At 36.8% G+C, this 27,564-nt stretch overlaps 1 protein-coding gene across 1 annotated transcript in view; it reads left to right on the forward strand.

Annotated features, from left to right (window-relative positions):
• The window catches only part of MEGF9 (multiple EGF like domains 9), an 85,570-nt gene that overhangs the window by 28,490 nt on the left and 29,516 nt on the right, over positions 1 to 27,564 (forward strand). Inside the window, exon 2 of the mRNA XM_046023451.1 lies at positions 13,117 to 13,318. Coding sequence (XP_045879407.1) covers positions 13,117 to 13,318 — 202 coding nt within the window. The remainder of the gene's footprint in view (positions 1 to 13,116; positions 13,319 to 27,564) is intronic.

Genomic DNA, 27,564 nt, shown 5'->3' on the forward strand with positions numbered 1-27,564 from the left:
GAGAACTTCTGAGACTGCTAACTTCCATTAGTGCCTTGGGAATGATTAGGGAAAGTTTGAGGGTTGTATTTTGTATTGTTTGCGAACTTAACATCTTGGTGCTTCCAAATTCTCATTAAAAAAAAAAAAAAGCCTCCCAATGTATTTTAGCACTGACTTCTGGCCATTTCAGTTTTCTTTTGAACATCCTCTGGGGTGCGGGGGGAGAGTGTGTGTGTGTGTGTGTAAATGGGGTGTGATTAGTTTCCTCTAACAGCCTGAACAAAATCAGGAGTGAGCTGTGGAGTTGGAAAAGGGGTTTCTCCTCTCTCATGCCCTTAAGATTTTTGAATTTGAAGTGTCACCCAAATGCTTAGTCATGATGATAAAGCAAAGAACTTCACAGCTTCCAGTGTAGAACAATGTTTATACTGTATAAGTGTTTGATAGTAGTGAAGAGTGGCAGGAGAGTGGGAAGAATTTGTCAACATGTTTTGAGGAGTAAGAGGATTAGATAGGGCATACAAAGTAACATAGCCCACTTCCAGTTTCAAAAGAAGAAAGTACTTCTTTTAAGTGTCCTTTGAAAGAACTCAAGGCTCAGCTATTTCACTTCGCTCTTAACTCCAAATCTATTAAACTTTTCGCACTGCAGACAACTGCAGACAGGTATATTTTCTGCCTTGCTGTGTTTATTTATTTAAAAAGCAAACAGATTTAGTTTTACTGTATGATATACAGACAGGTATCTGTATGTCCACAGAAACAATCTTTAGTAGTGACAGTGCCCAGATTTAGATTTTCCTGTTGGACAGCTGCAGTTGATTATCAGTAAATCTGCCACCTCCAGTCTCCTCCCCTCTGGTCCTTTCTTCACATTTCCCTTCGTCTGTTAAAGGTGATCTCATCTCAGTTGCACATCAGTGGCCTTCTGACTTTGGGGAAATTCCTTACTTCCTCTGTGCTTCCATTTTCTTCTTTTATCCCCCTATCACCTGACCTACCTTATAGATAGGTCCTTTGAATGCTTTAAATGTTTGTGCATGTAAAGTATATAAAACAGTGCCTGGCATAGACTAAGTCAATACGTAAGTAAGCACTAAGTAGTGGACTGGAGATGATTACTGTTGTCATTATTGTTATTTTTGTGTTTGTTGTTGTTTTTACTTCTGAAGCCTCCCTCTGGCCATGTCATTACTGTGCTCAAGAATTTTCCATATTTCCCTTTTGCTTATAGCAAACTTTTTAGGTACATCAGAATCACTTTTGAAGCTTGTGAAAAAAAATGCATATTCCTGAGCCCCCTCCACCCCCAACCACCTTTCAATATATGTATCATGGGGCCCAGGAATCAGCATTTCACTATGCTTCCCAGGTGATTCTGAAGCTGGTGGCACTGATTTGGAGAATTGTTCCATGCAGGATAAGGTGCCTAAGTATACCTTTCTAATAGGTATTTTCTTCTCCTATTTCTCCCTGTCAGTCTTCGTTGCAACCATAATAAGTGGATTTTCTCTCTACTTACATGTCCCTACATATCCCATGTATTTTCCCAAGATGGCATGGCATAATTTCGTAATCAAATACATATTTATTCCTAATAATCCACAAACCATCCACTTAATAATATGTTTAAGAATTGGCTGGGATGAATGTTAAACTATAATATGTGGGACCAACCTCCTTTTATTGGAAACTAGGAACAATTTCTAGGTTAAATCACTGGGTACCTTAGGACAGTATTTTTAAGTTGACCTTTTCTCTTGCTCTCTCTGTGCTCCTTTTCTCCAAACTAATTTTCCAGGTATTACAATGAGCAAATAGTGCTAGCCTTTAAGTTGCTCAGCTGTGCTCTGTAAATAGACACACTAAGACAAATCTAATCCCAGCCTCAGAAGCAATCGGCAGCAGTTGAAATTGAAGCTCTCCTCTTTTTCTTATCCTTTGTGTTCTATTGCTACAAAATTAAGGCGTTAATGACATTATCTAGGGTAATTTGAGTGCATTTAGAGATCTCTGATGGTCCCTGTTCTTAATTCTTGCAATCTGTAGTAACATCTAAGGATGCTACTTTGCTAAAAAGATGGCTTATAATAAAAATGTAGGGTGGGGAAAGAGAAGGCCCTGTCCTAGGTGTTTTCTTTGCCTTGTCTCCTGTACTTCTTAGAACATCCTCGTAAGTTAGGTAACATTACCCCAATTTTATAAAAAATCTTTACAAAGAGGGCATGAGTTTTAAAATCATAAACATTGGTTTCAGTATTTGAACCCAGGTCCCTTGACTTCATAGACTGCTCTCTTTCTATTATAGCCTGGAGCCAGATTTTAACTTGCACAAATTCATTTCCTGTATTTGCTCCTCCCTCCTCCCCACCTCCCCTTAAACTGAAAGATATTGTGAACATTTTCTAAATAAAAAAGTTCATATAAATTCAAAGTTTGATAGAATAGTTATTCTTTCAGGACATATAGGCAGTATATGACCAATTCTTTTTTTTTTTTTAAGATTTATTTATTTATTTATTTGACAGTGAGAGAGATCACGAGTAAGCAGAGAGGCAGGCAGAGAGAGAGGAGGAAGCAGGCTCCCCGCTGAGCAGAGAGCCTGATGTGGGGCTCGATCCCAGGACCCTGAGATCATGACCTGAGTTGAAGGCAGAGGCTTAACCCACTGAGCCACCCAGGTGCCCCAGTATATGACCAATTCTTGCAGTACATTCTCAATCAATTTGATAATAGCCAGAAAGAATAAAATGTCCTTCTAAAAGAGTAAATAATAACTCTTATTAAATGGCAAAATTGGTTTTTTAAAAAGAAGCCTTGGAAAATGCAAACAAATAGGAAAATGGTGGACAAAAAGAAACTTTTTTTTTGCCTACGTTCAGGTAGTAGTTTTGTAGTTCAGCATGGTCTGTATCCAGAATTTAGAGAGATACTGGAGATACTAACTAACAGTATTATTTTAGCAGTGAGATTGTATTTAAATAAAATAAACTGGTCCCAAATACAAAATCATGAGTATGTGTTGTGGCTCTGAACAATATATTAAGACTCGGTGACCAAAAACAAATGCAAGGTGTTCTAAGACTCCCGCCGAGAATTATTTTTGTAGCTTGAGCAGCTGTTTCCCCTCACCCTACTGTTTGCTAATCATCTGAATTGATGTCACCTGCTTACAAAGAAAACAGACTGGGGAAGAAAAAAAAAATCACCTAACTGCATTTAACAGTAGTAGGTGGAATTTCGATTTCTCTTTCTTGTTTTTGCCCATCCCTCCTTCCCTTTTTTTAAAGGAAGAAAGTTCTGTGGTGAAGTGGAATGAGGAAGAACTCTAGAATAAGAGAAACCTGGGTCTGAATGCTGTCTCACCATGTACAGTAACTCTGTGGTCTTGGGCAGTAACTTTGTTTCTCTGAGTTCTGGTTTCCCTATTTATAAATACTCCTTGCAAGGTTGTTGTGAAGCAAAGTGTTCATTCAAGCCAAATGTGTGACTGATAAAGCCTGAGACATTGTAGGTAATAGTAAATGGTAATTGCTTTTCTTATAATTAATAATAAGGCTGACCTAGGGATTAAGATAATCAGTTGTGTGAAATGTTTTCCTCTATTTTACCAACAAACTGTTGTGGTTGAGGAAACTCAGAGTTATATCTATTGATAGGCAGGTAAGATATGACCTTCAGTGGAAGACCACCATGTCATTTAAAATAGAAGTCTTACTCAAAATAATCAAGACAAAAACCTTGGAAATAATGAGAGTTCATCAAAATGACTATGTATATGTCTCCAAAAAAACACAAAGTTAATAAGTATTTCTAGCTAATAACTAATTAGAGGAGATAATGGGAAAAAAGTCATACTAATACTGCCACTACTACCACGAATGATAAAAAGTTTAGGAATAATGTCATCAAGATATGTATGAAACTCACATACATATATTTTTAAGTTATAAAATTTTGCTGAGAGATATAGAGGAAGACTGAGTAAATGGAAAGGCATTTGGTAGTTGTAAATTTAAATTTATAAGAAATGGCCAGATTGTTTTCTAAGCATTCCTATTAGTAACATGGAATAGTTCTAGTTGCTCAGCACTGTTATTAGTACTGGGTACTGCCAGTTTCTTAAAATTTAGTCATTCTATTAAGTGTGTAGTAGTATGTCATTATGGTTTCAATTTGCATTTTCCTAATGAAAGATGTTGAGCATCTTTTCAAGTGTTATACATATACCTTCTTTGGTGAAGTATCTGTTCAGACCTTTTACCCATTTTAAAATTGTGGTGTTTTTTTACTGTTAAGTTTTGAGAGTTCTTTGTATATTCTTGACACAAGTCCTGTGACAGAAAGATGATTTGCAAATATTCTTCCAGTTGGTGACCGTGTTTTAATTCTCCTAGTAGTTTTGTAAGGAGAGAAGTTTAAAATTTTAATAAAGTCCAATTTATAAATTGTCCTTTTGGTGTTGTATCTAAAAGTTCTTTGCCCAGTCTGAGGTCAATGACATTTTCTCCTATGTTTTCTTCTAGAGGTGTTGTATTTCATATTTTACATTTGATGCTGTGATCTGTTTTGAGTTAATTTTTGAACAAGGTGTGAGGTTAGGTCAAAGTTCAGCCTTTTGCATAGGGACACCAACTGTTCCAACACCATTTATTGAAAAAACGATCCTTTCCCCTTGAATTTCTTTTGCACCTTGTCAAAAACTAGTTGATGATATTTATGAGGGTCTATTCCTGGGCTGTTTTGTTCCATTGACCTTTGTGTCTTTTCTTTCAACAATAACACATTGTCTTGATTTTTATAGTTTTGAAGTAAGTCTTGAAATTATTGAAAGTCTTCCAACTTTATTCTTCTTTGGCTGTTCAAGTTTCTTAGCTTTTTAAAAACTTTATTTTAGAGTCGATTTGTGAATACCTATCAAAAAATCCTGATGGAATTTTTATTGGGATTCACAGAACCTATAGATTTAATTGTTATGTTGTGTCTCTCTATTTATTTAAGTCTTTTTAATGTTTTTTTTCCCTTCAGTGTCTTACAGTTTTTAGCATAAGATCACATATATATTATGCTAGTTTTATTGTTAAGTATTTCATAAAGGCAGATGATAAGAATTATTTATATTTTATAGATTGAGACACTGAAACTCAGAGCAGTTAGACTAGGTTTTTTTTTTTTTTTAAAGGTTTTATTTATTTGACACAGAGGGAGAGAAGATCACAAGCAGGCAGAGAGAGAGGGGAAAGCAGGCTCTCCACTGAGCAGAGAGCCCAATGCAGGGCTTGATCCCAGGACCCTGACATCATGACCTGAGCCAAAGGCAGAGGCTTAACCCTCTGAACCACCCAGGCACCCCAGCAGTTAGACTTACTGAAGGTCATGGGGCTGGTTAATTGGGAGCAAATTCTGGTGTAAGATGTCCTGGGTCTGCCTAGTGCTTTTTTGTACTTTTTTTTTTTTTTTAAGACTTTATTTATTTGACAGAGAGAGAGATCACAAGTAGGCAGAGAGGCAGGCAGAGAGAGAGGGGGAAGCAGGCTCCCGGCTGAGCAGAGAGCCCGATGCGGGGCTCGATCCCAGGACTCTGAGATCATGACCTGAGCTGAAGGCAGAGGCTTAACCCACTGAGCCACCCAGGCGCCCCTTGTACTTGTTTTGATAGAAGTTTCTCATAGTGAAAAGACATAGATTTTGGAGTTCTTTAGCTTTACAATCTGTTCAGTATTGGTTGGTTGTGTGATTGTTTCATTTCCCTAAGTCTTATGTTCCTCCTTTAAGACACCTACCTTGCAGGATTGTGGTGAAGACTGAGGGATGTGTACATGTGAAATTTTTAGTGTGGTGTTGGATATACACATAGTATATAGGATATACACTGTAACTGGTCATATCATCTTGTTTGTGACCGTCATATCAAGCTTGTTGTGACAACCTTTCCCAGAACTTGTCATTTTGTCTCATTAATTCGATGAATTGTCTTTGAATTGTGGAAAACTGGCAGTGAGCCAGAGGCAAGCACTAACAACATGGTCCTTAAATGTGAGGCAGAAAATTTTCTACAAAACCTGTGCAGTAGTTACCCACTTTTCCCCCATGTGTCTACCATAAAGTAGAAGAAATGTTTTGTGATAGTGAATTATGACCAGGAATTTCAATGGATACATTTTTATTTTAAAAGGTAAAGCTTAAAGCTTTTCTTTAAAAGTAGTGGCTTTAAAACTTTCCACATTTCCGTGAAGTCTGATTTAATGCAAGAAACTCATAAGCTTTAATATTGAGTTTCCCAGTTTTGCAAAGATTTGTGATCCTACCCTGGCATAACATAAATATGGAATGTAATTTGAGTATCAGTGTTATGCTAGAGTAAGATCTTTTATAAAAATAAAAATTCTGTGTTGATAATTCCTTTTCTCTAGAATGAGGCCTTTCCAAGATTCCTTTACTCTAAAGCTACAAAGATGGAATAAGGGCCTAAAAAAAGTACATTTTGAAATAAATACACCATATTTATTTTGATTTATTTTGAATTAAATACACCATATACTTTGGAAATCAGGCCTGTAGTAAAGACAACATTATTATTTGTTGTTGTTGTTTTGTATTCTTTTGATGTATAGACAGAATTTGAATTAAGTTTTCCTACTGTTGATTCTGACAACTATTTTTCTATTTCTTTCCAATTTGAAAATCAGGAGATATGTTATTTTTGTAGATAAGAACCTAGGTTTGTGGAAAAGACAGACTGGGTAGATTCGAAGTCATTATACTTACATGTATTTCCCTGGTGTTTGTTTAAATAGAGTAGCATTTTTAATGATGAATCTTAAGGGAAAAGAAACAGTTGTGTATGAAAAAGGGATGGGAATCCTATACCTCTTTATCTTATTTTTTCTTTTTCTCTTTCATTTTACATGGGAGCAATTACAACCAAAGACTTAAGTTGGAGCCAAAGGAAAAAGATTCTATTCTTTTAAATAACATTTTATTATTTATTTATTGTTATTAGCTAATTAAGTAATCTAGTTTGAAATTATTTTATTTTTAAAATTTATTTATTTGACAGAGAGACACACAGCAAGAGAGGGAACACAAGCGGGGGGAGTGGAAGAGGGAGAGGGAGAAGCAGACTTCCCGACTAGCAGGGAGCGCCATGTGGGGCTTGATCCCAGGACTCTGGGATCATGACCTGAGCCGAAAGCAGAGCTTAACCACTGAGCCACCCAGGCGCCCCTAATTAATCTATTTTAGAGAAATAAAGAGCACATGCATGCGTGAGAACTGGAGTGGGGGTGAAAGGAAGGGGCAGAGGCAGAGGGAGGGAGGGAATCTCAAGGAGGCTATGCTGTACTCAGAGCAGATCCTGACACTGGGCTCGATTTCATGACCCTGAGATTAACATCTGAGCCAAAATTAAAAGTTGGATGCTCAACTGAGTGAGCACCCAGGTACGCCAGTTAAATAACATTTTAAATCCTAAAATGTTCCATAACTTTAAAAAAAAATTTATTTTATTTTATTTTTTGAAGATTTTATTTATTTATTTGACAGAGATCACAAGTAGGCAGAGAGGCAGGAAGAGAGAGAGGAAGGGAAGCAGGCTCCCCACTGAGCAGAGAGCCCGATGCGGGGCTTGATCCTGGGACCCTGAGATCATAACCTGAGCCGAAGGCCGAGGCTTAACCCACTGAGCCATCCAGGTGCCCCATTCCACAACTTTTTTGCAGAAATCAACTGAAGCATTCATCAGTTCTTGCTATCTTAATTATAACATTAGCTTTGCAAAAGGCTTCGATTATTAGTTGGGTCCCATGTGACTTTAGTGTCACAGTCCAGCTAAAGTAGTTGCTTATGGGACACCAAGGCTTCTTTCTTGTAAAATCTAAGAACAGAGAAAAAAAAAAAAGAAAAGAAAAAAAGAAAAATGAAAAAAACAAACAAAAGAAAACAGAGTCTTGTAAAACCTCATTGCTTAAAAAAAAAAAAACTTTTGTGTTTTTTAAATTTACATCCGAAAAATTTTATTCATATGGTATTCAGTTCTATTAATGTTTTAAATTTTGGCATTAAGATTAAGTGCTGAGCCTTGATACATTTTAAATACATGTCTTCTAGCTTTTGCTAATTTGACACTGAAGAGAAGACACATCAGTAAACATTATAGAACATTTTTTAATCTCTTCTGAATACGGGGAAGAATGAAAAGTTTTGGAATAGCCTAGAGCAGATTTTTTAAAAAAAATGTTCTTAATAGATACTTTTTTTTATTCTTCCAATATCTGAAGATATTGAAAACAAGAGTGAAATTTTTGTTAAAGGAATGAAAAGGAGTCGGAAATTGAGTTTTGCAAAGGTATTTCCACAATTTTGCAAGAGGCTATAGATAGAATTCAGGCTATATTCCTGAATCAGATTCCGGTGAGTGCTCTGTATTAGTTATATTTATGAATATTTTTCCAGCATCTGTGCATAAATGCAATACTTACTTTGTAATCATTTTAGTTCAGTAACAGTGGTCTTATCAATGAACATTTCTTTGTTCTCTGACATTTGCATCATGAATTGACGGGGGACATAATTTTTTCATTTTCTTACTCAGATCTTTCATTTACTGCTTTTATGGTTCTTTTTTATCTGCAAAGCCTGACAGAAAAGGTACAAAAGGTTGTACCAAATTGTTTGAGTTTCCAGACCTCATAGTTAATTACAACATTCAGAAAGGACTTCAAAAAGAGACAGGGAGAGAAAACACATTAATTGGGACATAGTATCACAATTAATAAATTTCTAAAAACTACCATCAAAGTAGCTGCAGATACCAAAACACAATTAAAATTCTCTAGAAGATATGGTGAACTTTTCACTGAGCAGGAACATGAGGTGGTTAAGAGCTGGATGCAGAAAGAAGACTACCAGGTGTATGAGAGTAAGTCTTTAGTATGCGTAGGGAGACAATCTCTTACTAGTACGGGTGTTTGTGCACAAAGGCAGTGGAGAGTTTATGGGACTTCTAAACAAAGTTCTTCTATATTTATTTTTCACTGCTGAGAATATTCATCTTCCCGGACCTCGGTAAGGAATGTTTGAAAAAGTTCAGTATTTGATTTAAATGCAGTCATTACTTTGGATACTTTTACTACAAAATCATAACGTATGTTCACGTTCTCAGAGAAGAATGCCAAGTTATTGTCTCTTCTCTGGGCCTTTGTATTTCTATTTTCAAATAAGTTTGGTACCAGATTTTAGTTTCTTATTCTTCCTTAGGGTTCAATTCATTGCTCCTCAAAGTATTTCATTGCTTTTCAGAAGTCAAACAGAAAGAAAATATATTGCCAAAGATTGCCATCTCTCTGCTAACATTTATGTTACTTTCCTCTATTTCTCTATAGAGCTTTCCCAAGAATCACAGGGCATTGAAAGAAAACCCACAGCTCAAATGATGAAGAATTTACTTCATATGTACTCTCAGGCAGCCAAATGAGATTTTTGGCATTTCATCCAGACTTGTCTGGGATTAGTTTTTGTGTCCTCTTCATATTGTTTCCCATTAACACCCATACTAGTGAATTGCCATCAGTCATGTCACTGACTCCTTTGTGCTGCCTTGCTAAGATTCTCCCTCATTAAAAAGTCAGCACTTCATCTCTTGTTCTTGATTGTAGGTCCCTCCCACTGCTTCTATCATTTGAAATTCCTTTCTTCTTCTTCATATTGCCAGCCTCCTAGTAAATTGCATTGTTTCTGCATTAACTTCTGTCTGGTTCTATATGAATGTCAAGAACTGTGAAGTCTCTGAGTTTTTACTCTCCTTACAAGCTAACAAGTTATCCTGACACAATTTATTGGATATTCATAGTGCTTTACATTTATTTCTGTTGCTCATACTATTCATTTAACTTGGGTCATTTCATTTGAGGTCAGTCACTGGGACAGGGCCTCAGATTCTGAGCTCCAAAGAGAAAAGACGCATAAGTCCCCTGGCATTTCGTATGCTTTGGTTTAACTTCCTTTCCTTTGGTTAATTTGGGGAGGAATGTTAACATAATAGTGTATTTTGTCTTCATAAATCAACCCCCTTCCTGGCACAAGGGTCGTCCCTCTTGCTGAAATATTTGCCATGTATTCCACTACTGCTAGGATGATTAATACAAGGGGCATATAATCAATAAATGCTCTTTTTCATCCTCCCTAAAACCACATCCTCAGCCCTTCTTTTTTCATCATCGTATTTGTAGGCACCTATATCGTTAATATATGAAGCTCAGTATACATATTATACCCCTCATTTTCTTCCTAGATAACCTACAACTTGGATTTCTGAATGTTGGCACACTAACTCCATTTCTTAAACATTGTCAAAAACTGCCATGGTAATAAACCCAACCCCAGGCTTTCTTGTCCACAGGGTATAACAAAGTGGCCTATGAATCTGACATCTGAATTGTTGTTTATGTTATCTAATATCTCTTTCTTCTAGCTGTTCTATTACTTCTCACAGTACCCTAGACTAATTCCAGCTTAGGGGTTAGGGCTGAGTGTAATAGGTACTATATTATACCCTGTTTACAGAAGAGAAAAGGAAGGCACAGGAGGGTAGTTAACTTCTCTAAGGTCATAAAGTTAGTAATGAGAGTTGGACTTCAAACTATAGCTGTCTGCCTTGATGACTGTACTCATAATGGCTTCACTTGACTGCCTCTTCAAATTATTGGCATATGAGAGTTATAGGTAGTAGATGTTGTTACAGATTCACACTAGGGATGATAGAATTAGAGTTTGAGGAGGAGTAAGTTTCAGCCGATTCTTGAAATAGGGTATAGGTTTGAGTATGTGAAGAGTAGAGAACATTTCAAGGAGGACAGAATGAGCAAAGGTCCAAAGATGAGACTAAAAAGAATATGTTCAGAGGATATTGAAGAGATTGACTAGGCTCTATAGAAGTATAAATAGCTAATTAACTTGATTAGTACTGAAGTTTATCCATTAGAACTTTATTGAAAGAAAAACAACTTTTTTCTTCAAAGTTTTTAGATTAATTATGTTATTGAAAATACTTATCTAATTGATTGGGAACACTGATCCAGGTTTCAGATAGAAATACATTAGTAAGGAGATAACAGAATAAAATTCTCAGTCTTAAACTTTTTTCTTAATCTGTTCATTTTGCTTGAGCTAGTTTTGCCCACACCAACATAATCTGGTTAGTTTAACTTGTGATGAAATAGGTCTAACAGGAGGAATTGGATGTATGTTGAAATTCTGCCAGATTTGGAAGAAAAATGTTATTTTAAGCATTCTGGTCATTTTTGGTGGAGTGTAGGTCTTACCATGAAGTTGTCACTGGCAACTTTTCAGACCACTAAACATAGCTTCCTTATTTACAAAAACCACACACACACACACACACACACACACACACACACGCATGCACACACACCAAACACTAGAAATAAAGTGAAAAAAAGTAACTCTGTCAGAGAAATGTCATGCTTACATAGCCTAGTGAAAATAAGAATGTTGACTGAGTTGAGAAAGTTTACTGATAACTTTCCTAATTTGGAGTTGAAGAAATCTTGAATTCTTCTCTGAGATTTGTAACTTATTTACTCCTCATACTTGTATTATGCATAAAGTAAATCTCTCACCGATATGTGTATATTTATGCATTTGCTCTATTTACAGATTAGAAGAGATGGAAAGAGTAGGGAGATAAGCTGACCCCAAAGGTTAGGAACTGAAGAAGTGTGGGAGGTATGGATTGGTATGGGCACGGTCAAGTGGGAATTTCTTTGTAGAATCATTTGCTTTGACTTGTGTGGATAAGCAGCTTGTGATGACATTAGGAATTTCAATTTCCTTTTCCAGACTAGAGAAGCAAATGCCTTTATAACATTCTATTTAAGACCTAGTAAGACCCTGGATTTGCAGTTATTCAGTACCTTTAAAAAGAATCATCAACAATGGCATTAAAGATTTATTTTTCCAAACTACATTTTTATCAATATAATGTCATTTCAGATAATGCCTTACCTCAGAGGTATACTCAGATGTATATGCCTTATACTAAGAAGTATAATTTATGCTAGATTTGGGGGGGACCTGCTTGTTAAACCTAGATTTGTAGCTATTTTGGAATTGGGGCTATTCCTAAACTGTGTACAAGGTTTTATTTTATCTGCAGTTGATTTTACTTGTTTTTCACATGCTCACAACTATTTGTGTTGATACTGTGTCAAACCATGTTGAAAATACTTTCTTGGTAAAATGAGTGTAAACAATAGCAAAAACCAAATGCAAGCTGACCTTTAAATACATCTACGTTTAAAGGCTAAAGCCAAGGGCTTCTAAATATTTTCATCCAAAGAACTCTTTGAAATGTAGCTAAAGGAAAGTTCATTTTCTAAATCTTAAAACTTAGGAAAGAAATTCAAACTGTAATTGGTTTTAGCCCACTGATCAGGATGACTGTAACTTTTATTTAAATATTTTATTTAAAATATTTATTTTATTTTATCATTTTATTTATTTTAAATTTTTATTTAACTTTCTCATCTGGTATTTATTGTTCATCCTTTCCTTAAAGTTTCAACTCTCCATGAAGTCTTTCCTGGGAAGAGTATATTAGCTTATGATTCCAGCTCTAGCATAATTTTGTCTGACGTGAATAAGTGACCGCAGTAAACCATTTGAGCTTTAGACTTGTGCTGCTGTACAATGGGAGTATTCATTATTTAACATGTTGCCATTTCCAGCATGTGATCTCAGTGCCATGTAGGTAAGCATAGGTCTTTAGAGGTTTCCAGTCCAGAAAAACTGAATGGTATACAGGATTTCCCCCATTCTCCCCGCCCCCCTCTATGGGAGTGTAGGGTAGGAGGGCTAGAAGATAAAGAGTACTGGCAAGGACATCGAGAATATTAGCTTCATAAATATGAGTGATGTATGGTTTTACATACTTGACTGTCTATATTTCCTGTGTTCAATAAATGGGACAGCAAGTGAATTTGAACCCAAATTCATGTTTTTCCATCCTTACAAAATTGTCATGAACACTTATTAGGAAAAATAAAATAGCATTCATTTTATTAAGAAAGCATTAAATCTTAGGTACTGATGTCTCTTCTCTTCTCTCCTTTATAGAATATACATGTAACTGCTCTGTGGTGGGAAGCCTGGATGTGAATCGCTGCAACCAGACCACAGGGCAGTGTGAGTGTCTGCCACCTTATCAAGGGCTCCTCTGTGACACCTGCAGGGAGGGCTTTTACCCGAATCACACTTCTGGGCTCTGTCTGCCATGTGACTGTAGTCCACACGGAGCCCTCAGCGCGCTCTGCAGCAGGTAAGCAGCAGAGGGTGGAGGTGAGGCTATTTTTTCAAGAAAAAGAAAAGGCTCTTGTTCTCAAGGACCAGTGATTTACATAAATGGGGAAGGGAGGCATCGATTTATAAAATATTTCATATACTTGTATCTTCTCACTTTGTGTATTTAATATCAAAATTAAAAAGCCTCTAATTTACTGATCTAGTTCTTCAAAAGCACCTGGTCACCAATTTTGCTTTGTGATAATTTCTCTAAATTTCATGGAAAAAAATTATTGAGAAAGCAGTCTTCTTTTGGAAGTGATAACTTCCTGGCATTTCCAGTGGAAACATTCTTGTTGTTTATTCACTTGCTATTGGATTTTCAGGAAACTTACTCTTTGCTTTATTTTGTCTCTTATCCAAATGCCAGAACTGTTTCTTTGCACATCTGAGGCTTAAAATTGTTAATATCCTAATTTCTCTAACTTGTGGGGAGAAGACTGGTTTCACCAGCACAGTTTCAGGGACCAAAACTTGATTAAGCAGGAATTACCTGGAAATTACCTTTAAAATAGTACGTTATTTGGGGGCACCTGGGTGGCTCAGTGGGTTAAAGCCTCTGCCTTCAGCTCAGGTCATGATCCCAGGGTTCTGGGATCGAGCCCCGCGTCGGGCTCTCTGCTCGGCGGGGAGCCTGCTTCCTCCTCTCTCTCTCTGCCTGCCTCTCTGCCTACTGGTAGTCTCTGTCTGTCAAATAAATAAACAAAATCTTAAAAAAAATAGTACATTATTTGGAGACAATTTAATATTGTAAAACAGTGTCCCACCATCTGAGGATTTGCCTTCTACTACATTGAAAGTAATTATTCTTTGACCTTGTATGAGGCACCCAGCTTTTTGTGAACCCCAAATCAAAAAGCTGAAGAGACAGTATTATGTGACGATAAAAACATAAGCTTTACAATCAGGCTAACTTGGATATAGATCCAAGATTTTTTGCCACTTGGAGCTTTGTGCTTTCAGCAAGTTATTTCATTTTTCTGAGCTTTGCTTTCTCCTCAAGTTCATTGTGAAGGTTAAATAGATAAATGCATGTAAAATGCCTGGCACACATCACACAATACATTCTGGTTTGTTTTAATGTCAAGGGAATACTGTTGGCTTAAATGAAGGAATAGTTTGAAGAACTTTGAGCTCTTTGGCAGAAGTCTCTTTATACAAGCAGTAGTTATCTTGCATGCTTTATAAATCATACTATACACATGATATGCAATATTGTATCATATCATACCTCTATTAAAAATATGGATGTGAACTTGATTAAGAAGTTTATAATTTTAGGTGCCTGGGTGGCTCAGTCGGTTAAGTGCCTGCCTTCAGCTCAGGTCATGATCCCGGGGTCCTGGGATTGAGTTCCTCATTGGGCTCTTTGCTGATGTGGGAGTCTGCTTCTCCCTCTCCTTCTGCCCCCGAAACCCGCTCATGCTTTCTTGCTCTAGCTTGCTGTCTCTCAAATAAATAAATAAAATAATAAAAAACAAAGAGAAGTTTATAATGCAATAATAATCAATGTTTATGATGATTGATATTTTTAGAGAGTTATTTGTTTTAATCTTTGGAACTCTTTATGTGGGTTTTTAAATCACAGGGATGCTAAGTGGCAGAGGAAGAAGTCTCAGTTAGGGTTCCAAGCCCAGTGTCCCTATCACCATGTCCTGCAGCTTCTATAATGAGAAAACTGATAATCATTCTGTTATTTGAGACTGAGAATATAGTAGTTGCTTATCATTGCTCCCTTTGCTCCCATAAAAACATGCCTGCACAAGTTATCCTTAGAAGGTTCAACTTTCTTACCATTTTACAAGATGAGATTTGGATAAGTTTGCTCATTCTAATATCTAATGGCATGACTACTGCTTCCTTTAGAATGCGATTCTACAAACACATTTTTTCTTGAGAACCTTGGAGAGATAAAGCAGTGTTTACTTCTAGGCCAAACTGCTTTATTAGAGGAGAAAGAAATAAGGGGAGCATTGAGAGGGAGTTTTAAAAGTTGGAGAGGAGGAAAAAACAGTAATTCTAAAATTCATGTAATATCTGCTGTTTCCATTGATCTTTTACAGATTATTTCTTTTTAAAAAATATTTATTTATTTTAGACACACAGAGAGGTGGCATGTGAGTGGGGGAGTGGCAGGGGAAAGAATCTTCAGGCCAGCTCTCTGCTGAGCATGGAGCCCTACAAGGGGCTCGGTAGATCCTACCACCCATGAGATCGTGACCTGAACTGAAACCAGGAGTTGGATGCTTAAGTGGCTGTGCCACCCAGGCAGCCCTATAAATTATTTCTGATTTTTTCCCCCGACAGTTAATGTCGTTAAGTGACATAGGCTAAACACTGTTCTGAAAATAGGTCGTAACTAGAGAGTAGTGGAAAAGTGCATTGGACTAGTAACTCAAAGATCCGGGGCTGGGGTCTGTAAGCTACAGCCGTGAACAAAATCCAGCCCGCTGCTGCTTTTGTAAGTAAAGTGTCATTGGAAGGCAGGTGTACTCACTTGTTTATATATCATCTGTGACGGCTTTTGTGCTGCCATGGCAGAGTTGACTCATTGCAACAGACACTGTGTGGCCTGCAAACGTAACATATTTACTGTCTGGGTCTTTAAAAAAAAGTTTGCCAACCCCTGGTTTACGGTTCCAGTCCTAGTAGATATTGCCGGGTAACCATGTAGCTTTGGGAAAGTCACTTTACTTTTCAAAGGATTTATCTTTTAATTTGTGAAGTGGTGGTAATAATCCATGCCCTGTTTCTCTCTTGTATAGAGTTGTTTTGTCTTAAGGATCAAACAAGAAAATTCACGTGTCAATTTTTACAACATATACTTTCTAGACATATAATAAAAATAATAGTAGAAACCGTTTTTTGAGCATGTACTTTATGCTAGGTCACTTAAGTTCATTATCTCATTTAATTTTCAAAAACTCCCTTGAGGAGAGCACTGTTATTTTCCCATTTTGAATATGAGAATTTTGATGTTTAGGGGGTATAGTTAACTTACAAAACTTACACACCAAAGCTACCATTCAATTCATTTGAACAAATGTAATAAGCAAGTGCTTATTCCGTGAAGCAGAATGACTTCATACTTACACAATTGTTTTTCTTAGTAGAAAGGTTCTTGGTATTTAACACCCAAATATCCCAGAATGTTCTTATCTCTCAATTCAATGTGTTTTGGCTGATGGTTATATAAGAAAAATTTGTATTTATATCCCAGAAACTCAATAATGTCATATACAACATTTTAAACATTAAGCATTAAATGTTATGTGGGGAGTCTTGTATTAAATGCCAGATGTAAGTGGGGTCATGTCAGAATCCCATGTAAACAATCTGTAAAGTGCACCACACGTCAGCAAAGAGGATGTGCACATGTTACTGCATATAAGACCCCTGGTGACAACCGTGGGAATTGCTTTGGATCAGGAAGGGATGTCGTAGGCATTATACATCTTAACATGGAGTTTGCTACTTATTTACAGGTGCTTTATTGTATTTTAGTTACACTCTAGAAAGTTGGTTAGTAGTTTTTGATTGCTAGATAATGAATTGCAATTATTTTCATTTGAAATATTGGAAAATGGGTTTTTTAAATTGGCATTTCATGTAGAATACATAATTTTCAGTAATGGATGCTTGATGTTAAGCAGGAGGGAGAAGATACCTGTATTATTATTATTATTATTATTATTACTTGATCTATATGGACTGTTTTCTCTGTGTACCTGATGTACCTATCCTTAGTAGGTCTTTTTTTTTATGAATAACATGTAATTTTATAATATCTGCATGCAGTCAAAGTATGTTGATTTTCACATCATTTACCATCATCTTCTAATTGCCATTGGGAAAGACCTTGTTTCCCCTGCAGCCCTTAAAAGTGATGTCTGTTTTCTCTCTCTTGTTCCTCTTATCTCAAGACCTGGAGTTGGAGTAGATAATCTTCCTTGCTCCTCATTGCTGCTTGCAGAGTGCTCTCCCTTCTCCATTTCTAAAACCTTGCGTCTGAAGCTCTTAGCAGCAGAGCATGCTGTTCTACTCTGTGTTGTTGTTCCCCTACCAGGAACCACCCCTGATCTCCTATCCATGGCTCACTGTTGTCTCTCTGCCATGACATCTGTCAAAATCCTGGATGATTTCAGTATCTATAGACAATCTCAATGCTTTTTGGCCTTTCAGTTTCTTGACCTCTCTTCCAATAAGCCTTCCTCCTTGCTCCCAATAATCTTTATTTGTACTATTTTACTTGCCCTATTTCTTGATTGTCTATGGCCACAAAGTTAGGTATATTAATTTTTTGAGATAAATTCATAATCCTTTTCTATGGGTTACTGTGGAGTAATATTTAGTTTAAAAATTTTTAACAGTGTTATTTCAGAATGTCAGACAATTTGCCAGAACAAACAGCACATCACTGAAGTCCTTTAAAAACCTGTAATCAAAGGAAGTCTTTAGAAAGAAGGTTTGGGAGCTCTAAATACAGCTGTAAACAGTGCATTTCTCACTACCAGAAAGGAAGTTAAATTGACATAAAACCAGAAGAACAGAAATGGGAAGTTGCAGGACTATGTACTTTGGCAAGAACATGTGGGTGAACTATGAAGAAACACCTCTGTGTTCTGCTCTGCTCTAAATTATATGAGTTAAGGAAAAAGGAAATTGTAGGCAAGTAGCGTATGTGTAGTAGAAAGGAAGTGGAATCTGAAATCAGTGACTTTGATTCTATTCTTAGTTTAGCCCCCTACTAACTGTATAACCTTCATACTTATGGAATATAAGGAATAACACGGAGGACATTGGGAGAAGGAAGGGAAAAGTGAAGGAGGGGGTATCGGAGGGGGAGACAAACTATGAGAGGCTACTTCGAGAAACAAACTGAGGGTTTTAGAGGTTATGGGGTGGGGCTATGGGTGAGCCCAGTGAGGGGTATCAAGGAGGCATGTATTGCATGGAACACTGGGTGTTATACGTAAACAATGAATCTTGGAACACTACATCAAAAACTAATGATGTACTATATGGTGACTAACATAATATAATAAAAAATTAAAATAAAAAAAATTAGATATCTGACCTCTCTGAGCCTCAGTATTTTCATCTGTAAATTATATATGTGACTTGAAGGATTTTTGTGAGACTTAAATTGTGTGTGTGTGTGTGTGTGTGTGTGTGTGTATCCCCACTTACATTATGACTGGCACATAGATTCAGCTCAATAACTCCCTAGAGGTTGAGTCTATTTTTTTTTAAAAACATTATGAATAGAATTGGTGACTCACCAAAGAGGAGGATTAAGTCCACCTGTGTTGTGCATGAGGAGGGATTGGGATATTTGTTTTTGTTGGTAGGCTAAAGAAGAAATTGTTCATTCTAACAGGAAAAAAAAGTTTAAATTATTTTCCTCCATTTTCACAAACATGTTAAGCCTCTTAAAATTGGACAATCTATATTTTCTTTTCTTTTTTTTAAGAGAGGAGAGAGAGAGAGAGAGGATAAATATGGAGGGGCAGAGGGAGAGGAAGAGAATCTTAAATAGGCTCTACATCCAGCTTGGAGCCCAATGCGGGGCTTGATCTCACAACCTGAGATTATGACTCGAGCGAAAATCAAGAGTTGGATGCTTAACCTACTGAGCCACCAGGCACCCCAATAATCTATATTTAATAATAATAATATTAATAATAGTTAAAGTTAATCAAACACATGCTAGGCACTATCCTATAAGCCCTTCATTTGCTTGTAACAGTTGATTTAATCCCTATAGCAGCTGTATCAGCAAGCACTATTATTATAATTCTCATTTGCACAGGAAAAAAATTGGAAACTAGGTAAATTGCCTAACTTATGAGTAATAACCAGTAAGTAAAAGTGTTGGGATTGAAACATTTGTAACTTGGAACTAGAGTTTGTGATATATTAGATTATACATACTAAAATTACATAAGTTGTGTGTTTGATTATAAGATTGTTAACTCACAAAGAGGAGCAAAAATTCTGGAGTAAGACAATATTGCTTTTGCTCTTGTCTAGAAGCCTGTAACCTATGCTAGACTAAAGGGCACAAAACTACTAGAAGACAATACAAAACAGTTTATAAATACATGCTGAATTTCTAGGTCAAATAGTTTAGAGTGAGAAAAGAATAAACTGAAGTAATAAGGAAAAAGGCTTTCCAGAGGAGGTGGGAACTGAGATGCGCCTTCTAAATTATGATTTGGGAAGGCAGAGGGCTGAGAAGAAGACCTTATCAGGAGAAAAAAAAACCATGCAGATTAAAGCGAATTTCCTGATATTATACAATGAGATGAGAAATCTGAGCTCTTAACACCTACTCAAAATTCTTTTCTGTTTCCACCTCCCTGTTCTCTTTTTAAAAACAAATAGAATAGTGGACTCAATTCTATCCTGATTCTCTTGTACATCTAATGCTCATGGAACAAACAGCTGGCTTTTAAAAAATTCATCTCCCTGTTCTTTATGCCCCTATATTTTCAGTGGGAGTTGCCCTAGTGAGGGTAGAACTTGGCTATGGGAGCCAGATGTGGGTTGAGCAAAGTCTTTATGTGCAAACACAAAGTCCTTTATGTACTGACAGATGGCCACCCCCTCACAGCATCATTGATGTTCCAACCTGTTTAATTGGGAGGGAGTCGGTCTACGATATCTTAACTTTTCATTTTTGCTTTTGCAGTGCATTTCTAATGTTTTCCTGATTTATATTTGGACATATGTTTAATAAGTGAATGAAGAAATCACGTAACATTTTATCTCAAAAATCAGCTTGCCTGGTGAGAACCTGTATCTCTTACTACAGTCCTTAAAATATTGTCAGGGCTGGCTTTATAATGGAGGCAATTATATACGGATTTGAGATTTTTAAAATGCATCTATAGTAGGTCAGTATGTTAGGCGCATAGTTATAGACTGTCTCTGTAAGATAACAAAGAAGTTCTCCTGTGGTGTAATATCCTTTTACATAAAATCTGTGGTTGCTGCCATACCCTGAGTGTATTTTGAAATATTTATTATTTTGCATTTTAATTATGGGAATATGCCCCAGGACAGAGGGCAAAATTTTACTCATGAAGTCAACTTATAATGAAGTAAATGTCAAATAGAAAGATGGCAAACCTCTGAGGCTCACATTCACATGGGACTCAGATAAATCATCGCTTGTGTCATAATTTGGAGTAACAGCTGCTTGTGTAAACTCTTCTTTATTACTATGCATTTAATTATGGGAGATAAAGAAAAAGTTATTTGATTTCTAGAAATAACAATTGAGGAATGCTGTGTCATTTTATTTATTCATTCATTTCATTAAATAAAGGCATTGCCCTTGCCAACTCTGTGTCCAAAGACATTATCCCTGTGCTCATGGCACTTATTGTCAGTGGAAAGATAGAGCATGGGATATTTTTCCATCTTTTTGTGTCTTCCTCAATTTCTTTCATAAGTGTTCTGTAGTTTCTAGAGGTTAGATCCTTTTCATCTTCAGTTAGGTTTATTCCTAGGTATCATACTTATGGTTTTTGTTGCTATTGTGAATGGAATTGATTCCTCAATTTCTCTTTCTACAGTTACTTTGTTAGTGTACAGAAAAGCAACTGAGGGGGACCTGGGTGGCTCACTGGGTTGAGCCTCTGCCTTCGGCTCAGGTCATGATCTCAGGGTCCTGGGATCGAGCCCCACATCAGGCTCTCTGCTCAGCAGGGAGCCTGCTTCTCCCTCTCTCTCTGCCTGCCTCTCTGCCTACTTGTGATCTCTCTTTCTGTCAAATAAATACATAAAATTAAAAAAAAATAAGAAAAGCAACTGATTTCTATGCATTGATTTTGTATCCTGCCGCATTGCTCAATTGCTGTATGAGTTCTAGTAATGTGGAGTTTGAGTCTTTTGGGTTTTCCATATGCAGTATCATGTCATCTGCAAGGAGAGTTTGTCTTCTTCTTTGCCAATTTGGATGCCTTTTATTTCTTTTTTGTTGTCTGATTGTTGAGGCTAGGATTTCTAGTACTGTGTTGAATAATAGTGGTGAGAGTGGGCATCCCTGCCATGTTCCTGATCTTAAGGGAAAAGCTCTCAGCTTTTCCCCATTGAGAATTATATTTGTTGTGGGCTTTTCATAGATGGTCTTTATGATATTGAGGAATGTTCCCTCTATCCCTATACTCTGAAGAGTTTTAATCAGAAACGGATGTTCTATTTTGTCAAATGTTTTTTTCTGCATCAATTGAGAAAGTCATATGGTTCTTGTCTTTTCTTTTATTGATGTGCTCTACCACGTTGATTGATTTGCAGATGTTGAACGACCCTTGTGGAAAGATAGAAACACAAACAAAATATGAGTATTCAAAGAAGTGCACAAGAGATTCAGGGAAGTGTTGAGTGAAAAAGTTACATTTAAATTGAGACCTGAAAGAGGAGTAGAAATTTGTATGAAATAGCAAGGCATCTTCAGTAGAGTGCCAGTGTGTCACTATTTCTCAAAGGCAAGAATGCTTGATAGTGGTAGAAAAAAAGGGTTGAAGGAGAGTGGGAAATGATGAGATGAGACTTTTGTGTGTTTACTGTTGTATCTTTAACACCTAGAACAGTGCCTGGCACAAAGTAGATTCAGTAAATACTTGATGAATGAATAGAATGAATGAATGAAGAATAAAAAGGACCAGACCATAAAAGGCCTAATTTTTTTTTAATAAACATATAATGTATTTTTATCCCCAGGGGTACAGGTCTGTGAATCGCCAGGTTTACACACTTCACAGCACTCACGATAGCACCTACCCTCCCCAATGTCCATAGCCCCCTCCCCCTCTCCCAATCCCACCTCCCCCCAGCAACCCCCAGTTTGTTTTGTGAGATTAAGAGTCATTTATGCTTTGTCTCCCTCCCAATCCCATCTTGTTTCATTTATTCTTCTCCTATCCCCCTACCCCCCCATGTTGCTTCTCCATGTCCTCATATCAGGGAGATCATATGATAGTTGTCTTTCTCCGATTGACTTATTTCACTAAGCATGATACGCTCTAGTTCCATCCACGTCGTCGCAAATAGCAAGATTTCATTTCTTTTGATGGCTGCATAGTATTCCATTGTGTATATATACCACATCTTCTTTATCCAGGCGAACCATAAGAGACTATGGACTCTGAAAAACAACCTGAGGGTTTTGAAGGGTCAGGGGTGGGAGGCTGGGGGAACAGGTGGTGGGTAATGGGGAGGGCACGTTTTGCATGGAGCACTGGGTGTTGTGCAAAAAGAATGAATACTGTTACGCTGAAAAAATAAATAAAATGGAAAAAAAAATTAAAAAAAAAGAAAATAAAGAATATCTTTGAAACCTTGAAAAAAAAAAGGCCTAATTTTATCCATTGAAGAGATGCAAATTTTATCTATTGAAGAGATGCAAATTTTATCCATTGAAGAATATCGAAAAAGTGTGATGTTGGATTTGCTTTCAAGAAACATCACTCTGGGACACCTGGGTAGCTCAGTGGGTTGAGCCTCTGCCTTTGGCTCAGGTCATGATCTCAGGGTCCTAGAATCGAGGCCCGCATTGGGTTCTCTGCTCAGCGGGGAGCCTGCTTCCTCCCCTCTCTCTTTGCCTGCCTCTCTGCCTAATTGTGATCTCTTTCTCTGTCAAATAAATAAATAAAAATCTTTAAAGAAAAATCACTGTCAGAAATCTGGTGGATAAAAGAGAGTGAGCTCAGGGAAGGAGACCAGTGAAACTGGACACTGGCATTGGTATTGGCAATGGTACAAGAGAGAAGGGAACCAATATAAGAGGTATTTGGAGAATAAAATGTGACAAGGCTAGGTATTTGTTGGTACATATGGAGTAAGAGGGAGAGCAATAGAGATGACTCCCATGTTTCTTTCTGGCTTGGGCACTCGAGTGAAGAGATATTCCACTAGCTAGATAAAGAAAACAGGAAACTTAGCAAGTTGGAGGGAGATGATGATGTTAGGGTTCAAATGTGTTCATTTTGAAGTGATTATGAGATATTCAGATAGAGATATCTGATAAGATAGGTGCATATCCATTGTGTAACAAACTCAAGAAATTTTCTAAGATATTCTTCTGCTATTCCTTTGGAAAATAGAGTAGAGCCTTACAGCTTTAATTTTATTTAAAAATAATTTTATTCTGTATCCCACTTACCATTCTGGCAATGGTACAAATATCTCGTTTAAATTATCTTTTTAAAATTCACTTTTATGTTTTTTTCCTTGAAGGTAGAATTTTAAAAGGTAGCTGTCTTAGTCAAAAGCAGGTAATTGACCCCCTTATCCTATCACGATTAATTTGTTTCAATAAATGTTCATACAGTGCCAATGGCTTATGTGTTAGAAGATATTTTAAGCACATTACACCAAGTATCCGGTTAAGTTCATGATAAAAGAAATTAGACTAAAATTTGAATGTTAACAAATGGCTAGACAGGGCTTATTCAGAGAAAGGCACCAAGAGCATTGAATTTAAGTGTAAATAATGTATGTCTATTACAGTTTGGATGGCTCTGTGTGTTTTTCAGTACACTTCTATTTTAAATCCTCCATTCAATACAGGGCATGTTCTGCTTTCCTGGTCTTCTAATTATTAACTAGATAACAGCTGTAGTCAAATGAATGGAAAAAAACACAACACATCTTTCTTCCAGCTATTGGTGACCTTTGAGAACATGAAAATAACATGTCACAGTGAGTTGGTATGGTCGCTGTTGATCCAACAGGATATTTTCCCTAACCCATGTTGCAGACTCTTCTACTTAATTATTTTATTAAGCTACTTTAAGGCCAGTTTGAGATTTTTGAAAGAAATATTTTAAAGCTTAAATTTAGTTATTGATAATGTTAAAAGTTCATTTATTTGGCTTCTGCTGAGAGACTCTCCCAAATATGTAGATGTATATATGCTAATAATACAAATAATCATGTTCATACAAATTGCAGTATTTGGTATCAGGGTGTTTATATAACAAATTATGTGCAGGATAGTTTACTAGACCTTGTGGGGAATAAAAGGTTAGTAAGACAATGGGTCTTATTCCAAAAGAGCTTCCTGTCTAGTAAGGACACTAAAAAAGTATAGAAATAATTATAATAGGAAGTAAAAATTGACTGACATCATAAAATATAAGGGTAAATTATTAAGGGGATTAAGAATCTGGGTGATCTCACTTATAGCTGAAATTTTCAGAGATTATTTCATTGAAGAGATAGCTTTTTACCTCAGTTTTGAAGATAGGAAAGGATTAGGCTTACAGAAGTGGACAAGGTAGGAAAGAATGTTAGAAAACAGGAAAGAGGAAGATTAATGTCTCAGAGATGTGCTTACACAGGATGTAAGGTAGAAGAGAAGTGGGGGCAGAGGAGATAAATCTGGCAGGTCCTGCTAGGGTCAGGTCACAGAGGGCCTCAAGGGCCAGATAAATGATTTGGCTTTTATTCATGATGCAATTTTTAAGCAGAAGAAAGATCAGCACTGTGTCCTAGCAGTAGTAGAATGGATGGATGTAAGCAGCAGGCAATTAGAGGCAGAATGAAAACTAGTGAGGGCCAAAATTAGGATAATAATTAGAACAGAGAGAAAATTGACAGTGGGCAATAGTGAAAATGGTGATATGCCCCATGATAGCAGGGTTTCTGTGCATAATTGCCTAGCAAGTTTGTGATTTTTCGCGCTACTACATATCCACAAATCTAAAGGTAGTTTGTATTTCTAAATTGTATTTAAGGAATCGCTCAGTCTGAGGGTTCCTTCTCAGGCCCATATTCTCTCCCTGTGTTCCTGTTCTGCCTTTGTTGCAGGCCGTGGGGACTGAATCTGCTCTCCTACATGCTTCAGTAGCTGCTGCCACGCACGGCATTGCATGGCATTTGATCCCCCCGAGCCTTGCTGCTGAGCATCAAGCAGGGTCCCCACACCCATGTTCTTTCTGTGCAGCTAAAAATAATTCCAAGGGCCCTTTACCTTTTGAGAGTTTAAAAACTATTAATCTTTGTAGAGAGGCCTGTGGGGGTAGCCAGTATAATAGATATAGGAAAGTTGAATGGTTATATAAATGGCAGACTTTTCTACAAACAAGGTTCAGATTTGGCACACCTCTTTTATTTTTCCACTTAATTACTCTGAGACTCATATGCCTCAGTAGCAACCCATTTTCCTTTTGAGGCAACCCATTCCCCAACAATTAATTACTCATTTTCCAATAACTCTAAGAGTCAGTCCTCTGATGCTAAGTATCAAGGGAACGGGATTCTGAACAGTTCACTGCCATTACTGGCTCTCACTCCTGTATGGCATTGCCAGGTTGGACAACCTGACAGGTGATGTAATGATGCTTTCACTGTTCCAGATCCTTAAAGAGGCCAGAGCAGTTCGTTGAGGGAGGATGAACCTACTCCTCAGTGCCAAGTTCGTTCAAGGAGCTCTAGAGTGCTAGATCTTAACAGTCAGCTCCTTCGGTTTATACATGCAGCTGTATCTCAGTGTGCAAGCCAGTTCCAAGTGTTCTAGTTGAGGACTTTCTGTAGAATCTTTCACCTAACAAACCCTAAGTCTCCCTCCCTCCCCAATAACAAAGTTCTTGCTAAACTTTTGTCTCAGGACAGTTGGGCCTGTTCAGTCTGTACTGACAGAACTAAAGAAGCCTAAACAAGTGATTCTTCACCCAGTTGGAAAAATCTGCTTCAAGATTATTTTCTCTCCCTGCCCAAATGGCAAAGCTGTTGCAAAGTTCTCTCGCTAAAGAAGAAAGAAACCACAATTTAATCTCTAGTTAAGCATCTCTCAGGACGTTTTATTACACTTAAAGAGTGTAAAAATCTTATAAACACACCATGCTTTTCTGTCCTAAAATTTGACTTCTTTCTCAGATGAAATTATCACACAAGTTGGCAAATAATATTCACATTATTACTACCACCATCAACCCCAGAATGAACAGCACTAACATTTATTGAATGTTTGCTCTGTGCCAGGCTAAGTGCTTTATATATTCTGACTTCTAAGGATAAAACAACAACTGACTGAAGTGAAACTAGTCTCATTTCACAGATGAAGAAACTGGGACTTGAGTAATTTGCTCCAAAACAGATAACTAGTAAGTGACCAGAAACAAGTCAAACCGATACCTGACTATACTGCCTTTATTTTATCAATTGAGTTTATTAGTTGAGTGTTTTATTGAGTGTTTATTAATTGAGTGGCTGAATCTCTGCCTATTTTCTAAATATACCTGGTAACCATTCTAAGTTTAGCTACTATACAGATCCTTAGCATGAAGAGTTATCATTTGAGTGATCAAGATAACATCATCAGTAATAAGTCATGTATATAGTGTCATGTATCCCCTAATATAATGCAGTGAATGAGAAGTTACCTCTGAGATAGTCTTTGCTAAAATTCATAATTTCAGTCTAATTACAATGAAATGTCAGACAAGCCCAAATTGAGGAACATTTTACAAAATAACTAACCAGTACTCTTCAAAAGCTTCAAGGTTATAAAAGACAAGGAAAGACCAAGAAACTGTCGGAATGGAGGATGCTAAGGAGACATGCCCTGTAAACAACATAAGGTAATATCTTAGATTGGTTCCTGGAACAGAGAAAGGACGTTAATGTAAAAGTTAGGGAACTCTGATAAAGTCATAATGTAGTTAATAGTATTATAGCACTGTTAATTTTCAGTTTTGATGAATATACCATGGTTATAAAAAAGTTAATCTTAGGGGAAGTTGGGTGAATAGTATACAAGAACTCTCTGTACTATCTTTACACCTAACATTATTTAGAAATAAAAAGTTGATAGAATTATTATTTAGAGCAGTCAGTCAAGGGAATATGGATAGTATTACTGTCTTACGATGAAGATGTAGTTGGCCCTAGTGATAATTCTTAACCTTAGGTCCAGACAAGGAATCACAGTAAGGAAATTAACTGACTTTGCTGGCATGGAGATCTGCCACTTTAGATGTATGGCATTGTGGTTAGAATATACAATCCAATTCATAGCCTGTTTTAATGTTTTAAGTATTTTTTTTCTATAAAGTTTTAAAAGAAAAGCTTCTAAATCTTATGTTAGTAGACTTAGGCTGAAATAGAAGGACACTTGTTCCCACAGAGAAGGCTTTGTCTTCCCCTGTGTTCCCTGAAAGAAAATTAAATCAGCATGACTTGTTCCATCTCAAATGGGGTTTTTTTTTATAG

Source organism: Meles meles, chromosome 11, assembly GCF_922984935.1.
Source record: "Meles meles chromosome 11, mMelMel3.1 paternal haplotype, whole genome shotgun sequence".
Classification (NCBI taxonomy): Eukaryota; Metazoa; Chordata; class Mammalia; order Carnivora; family Mustelidae; genus Meles; species Meles meles.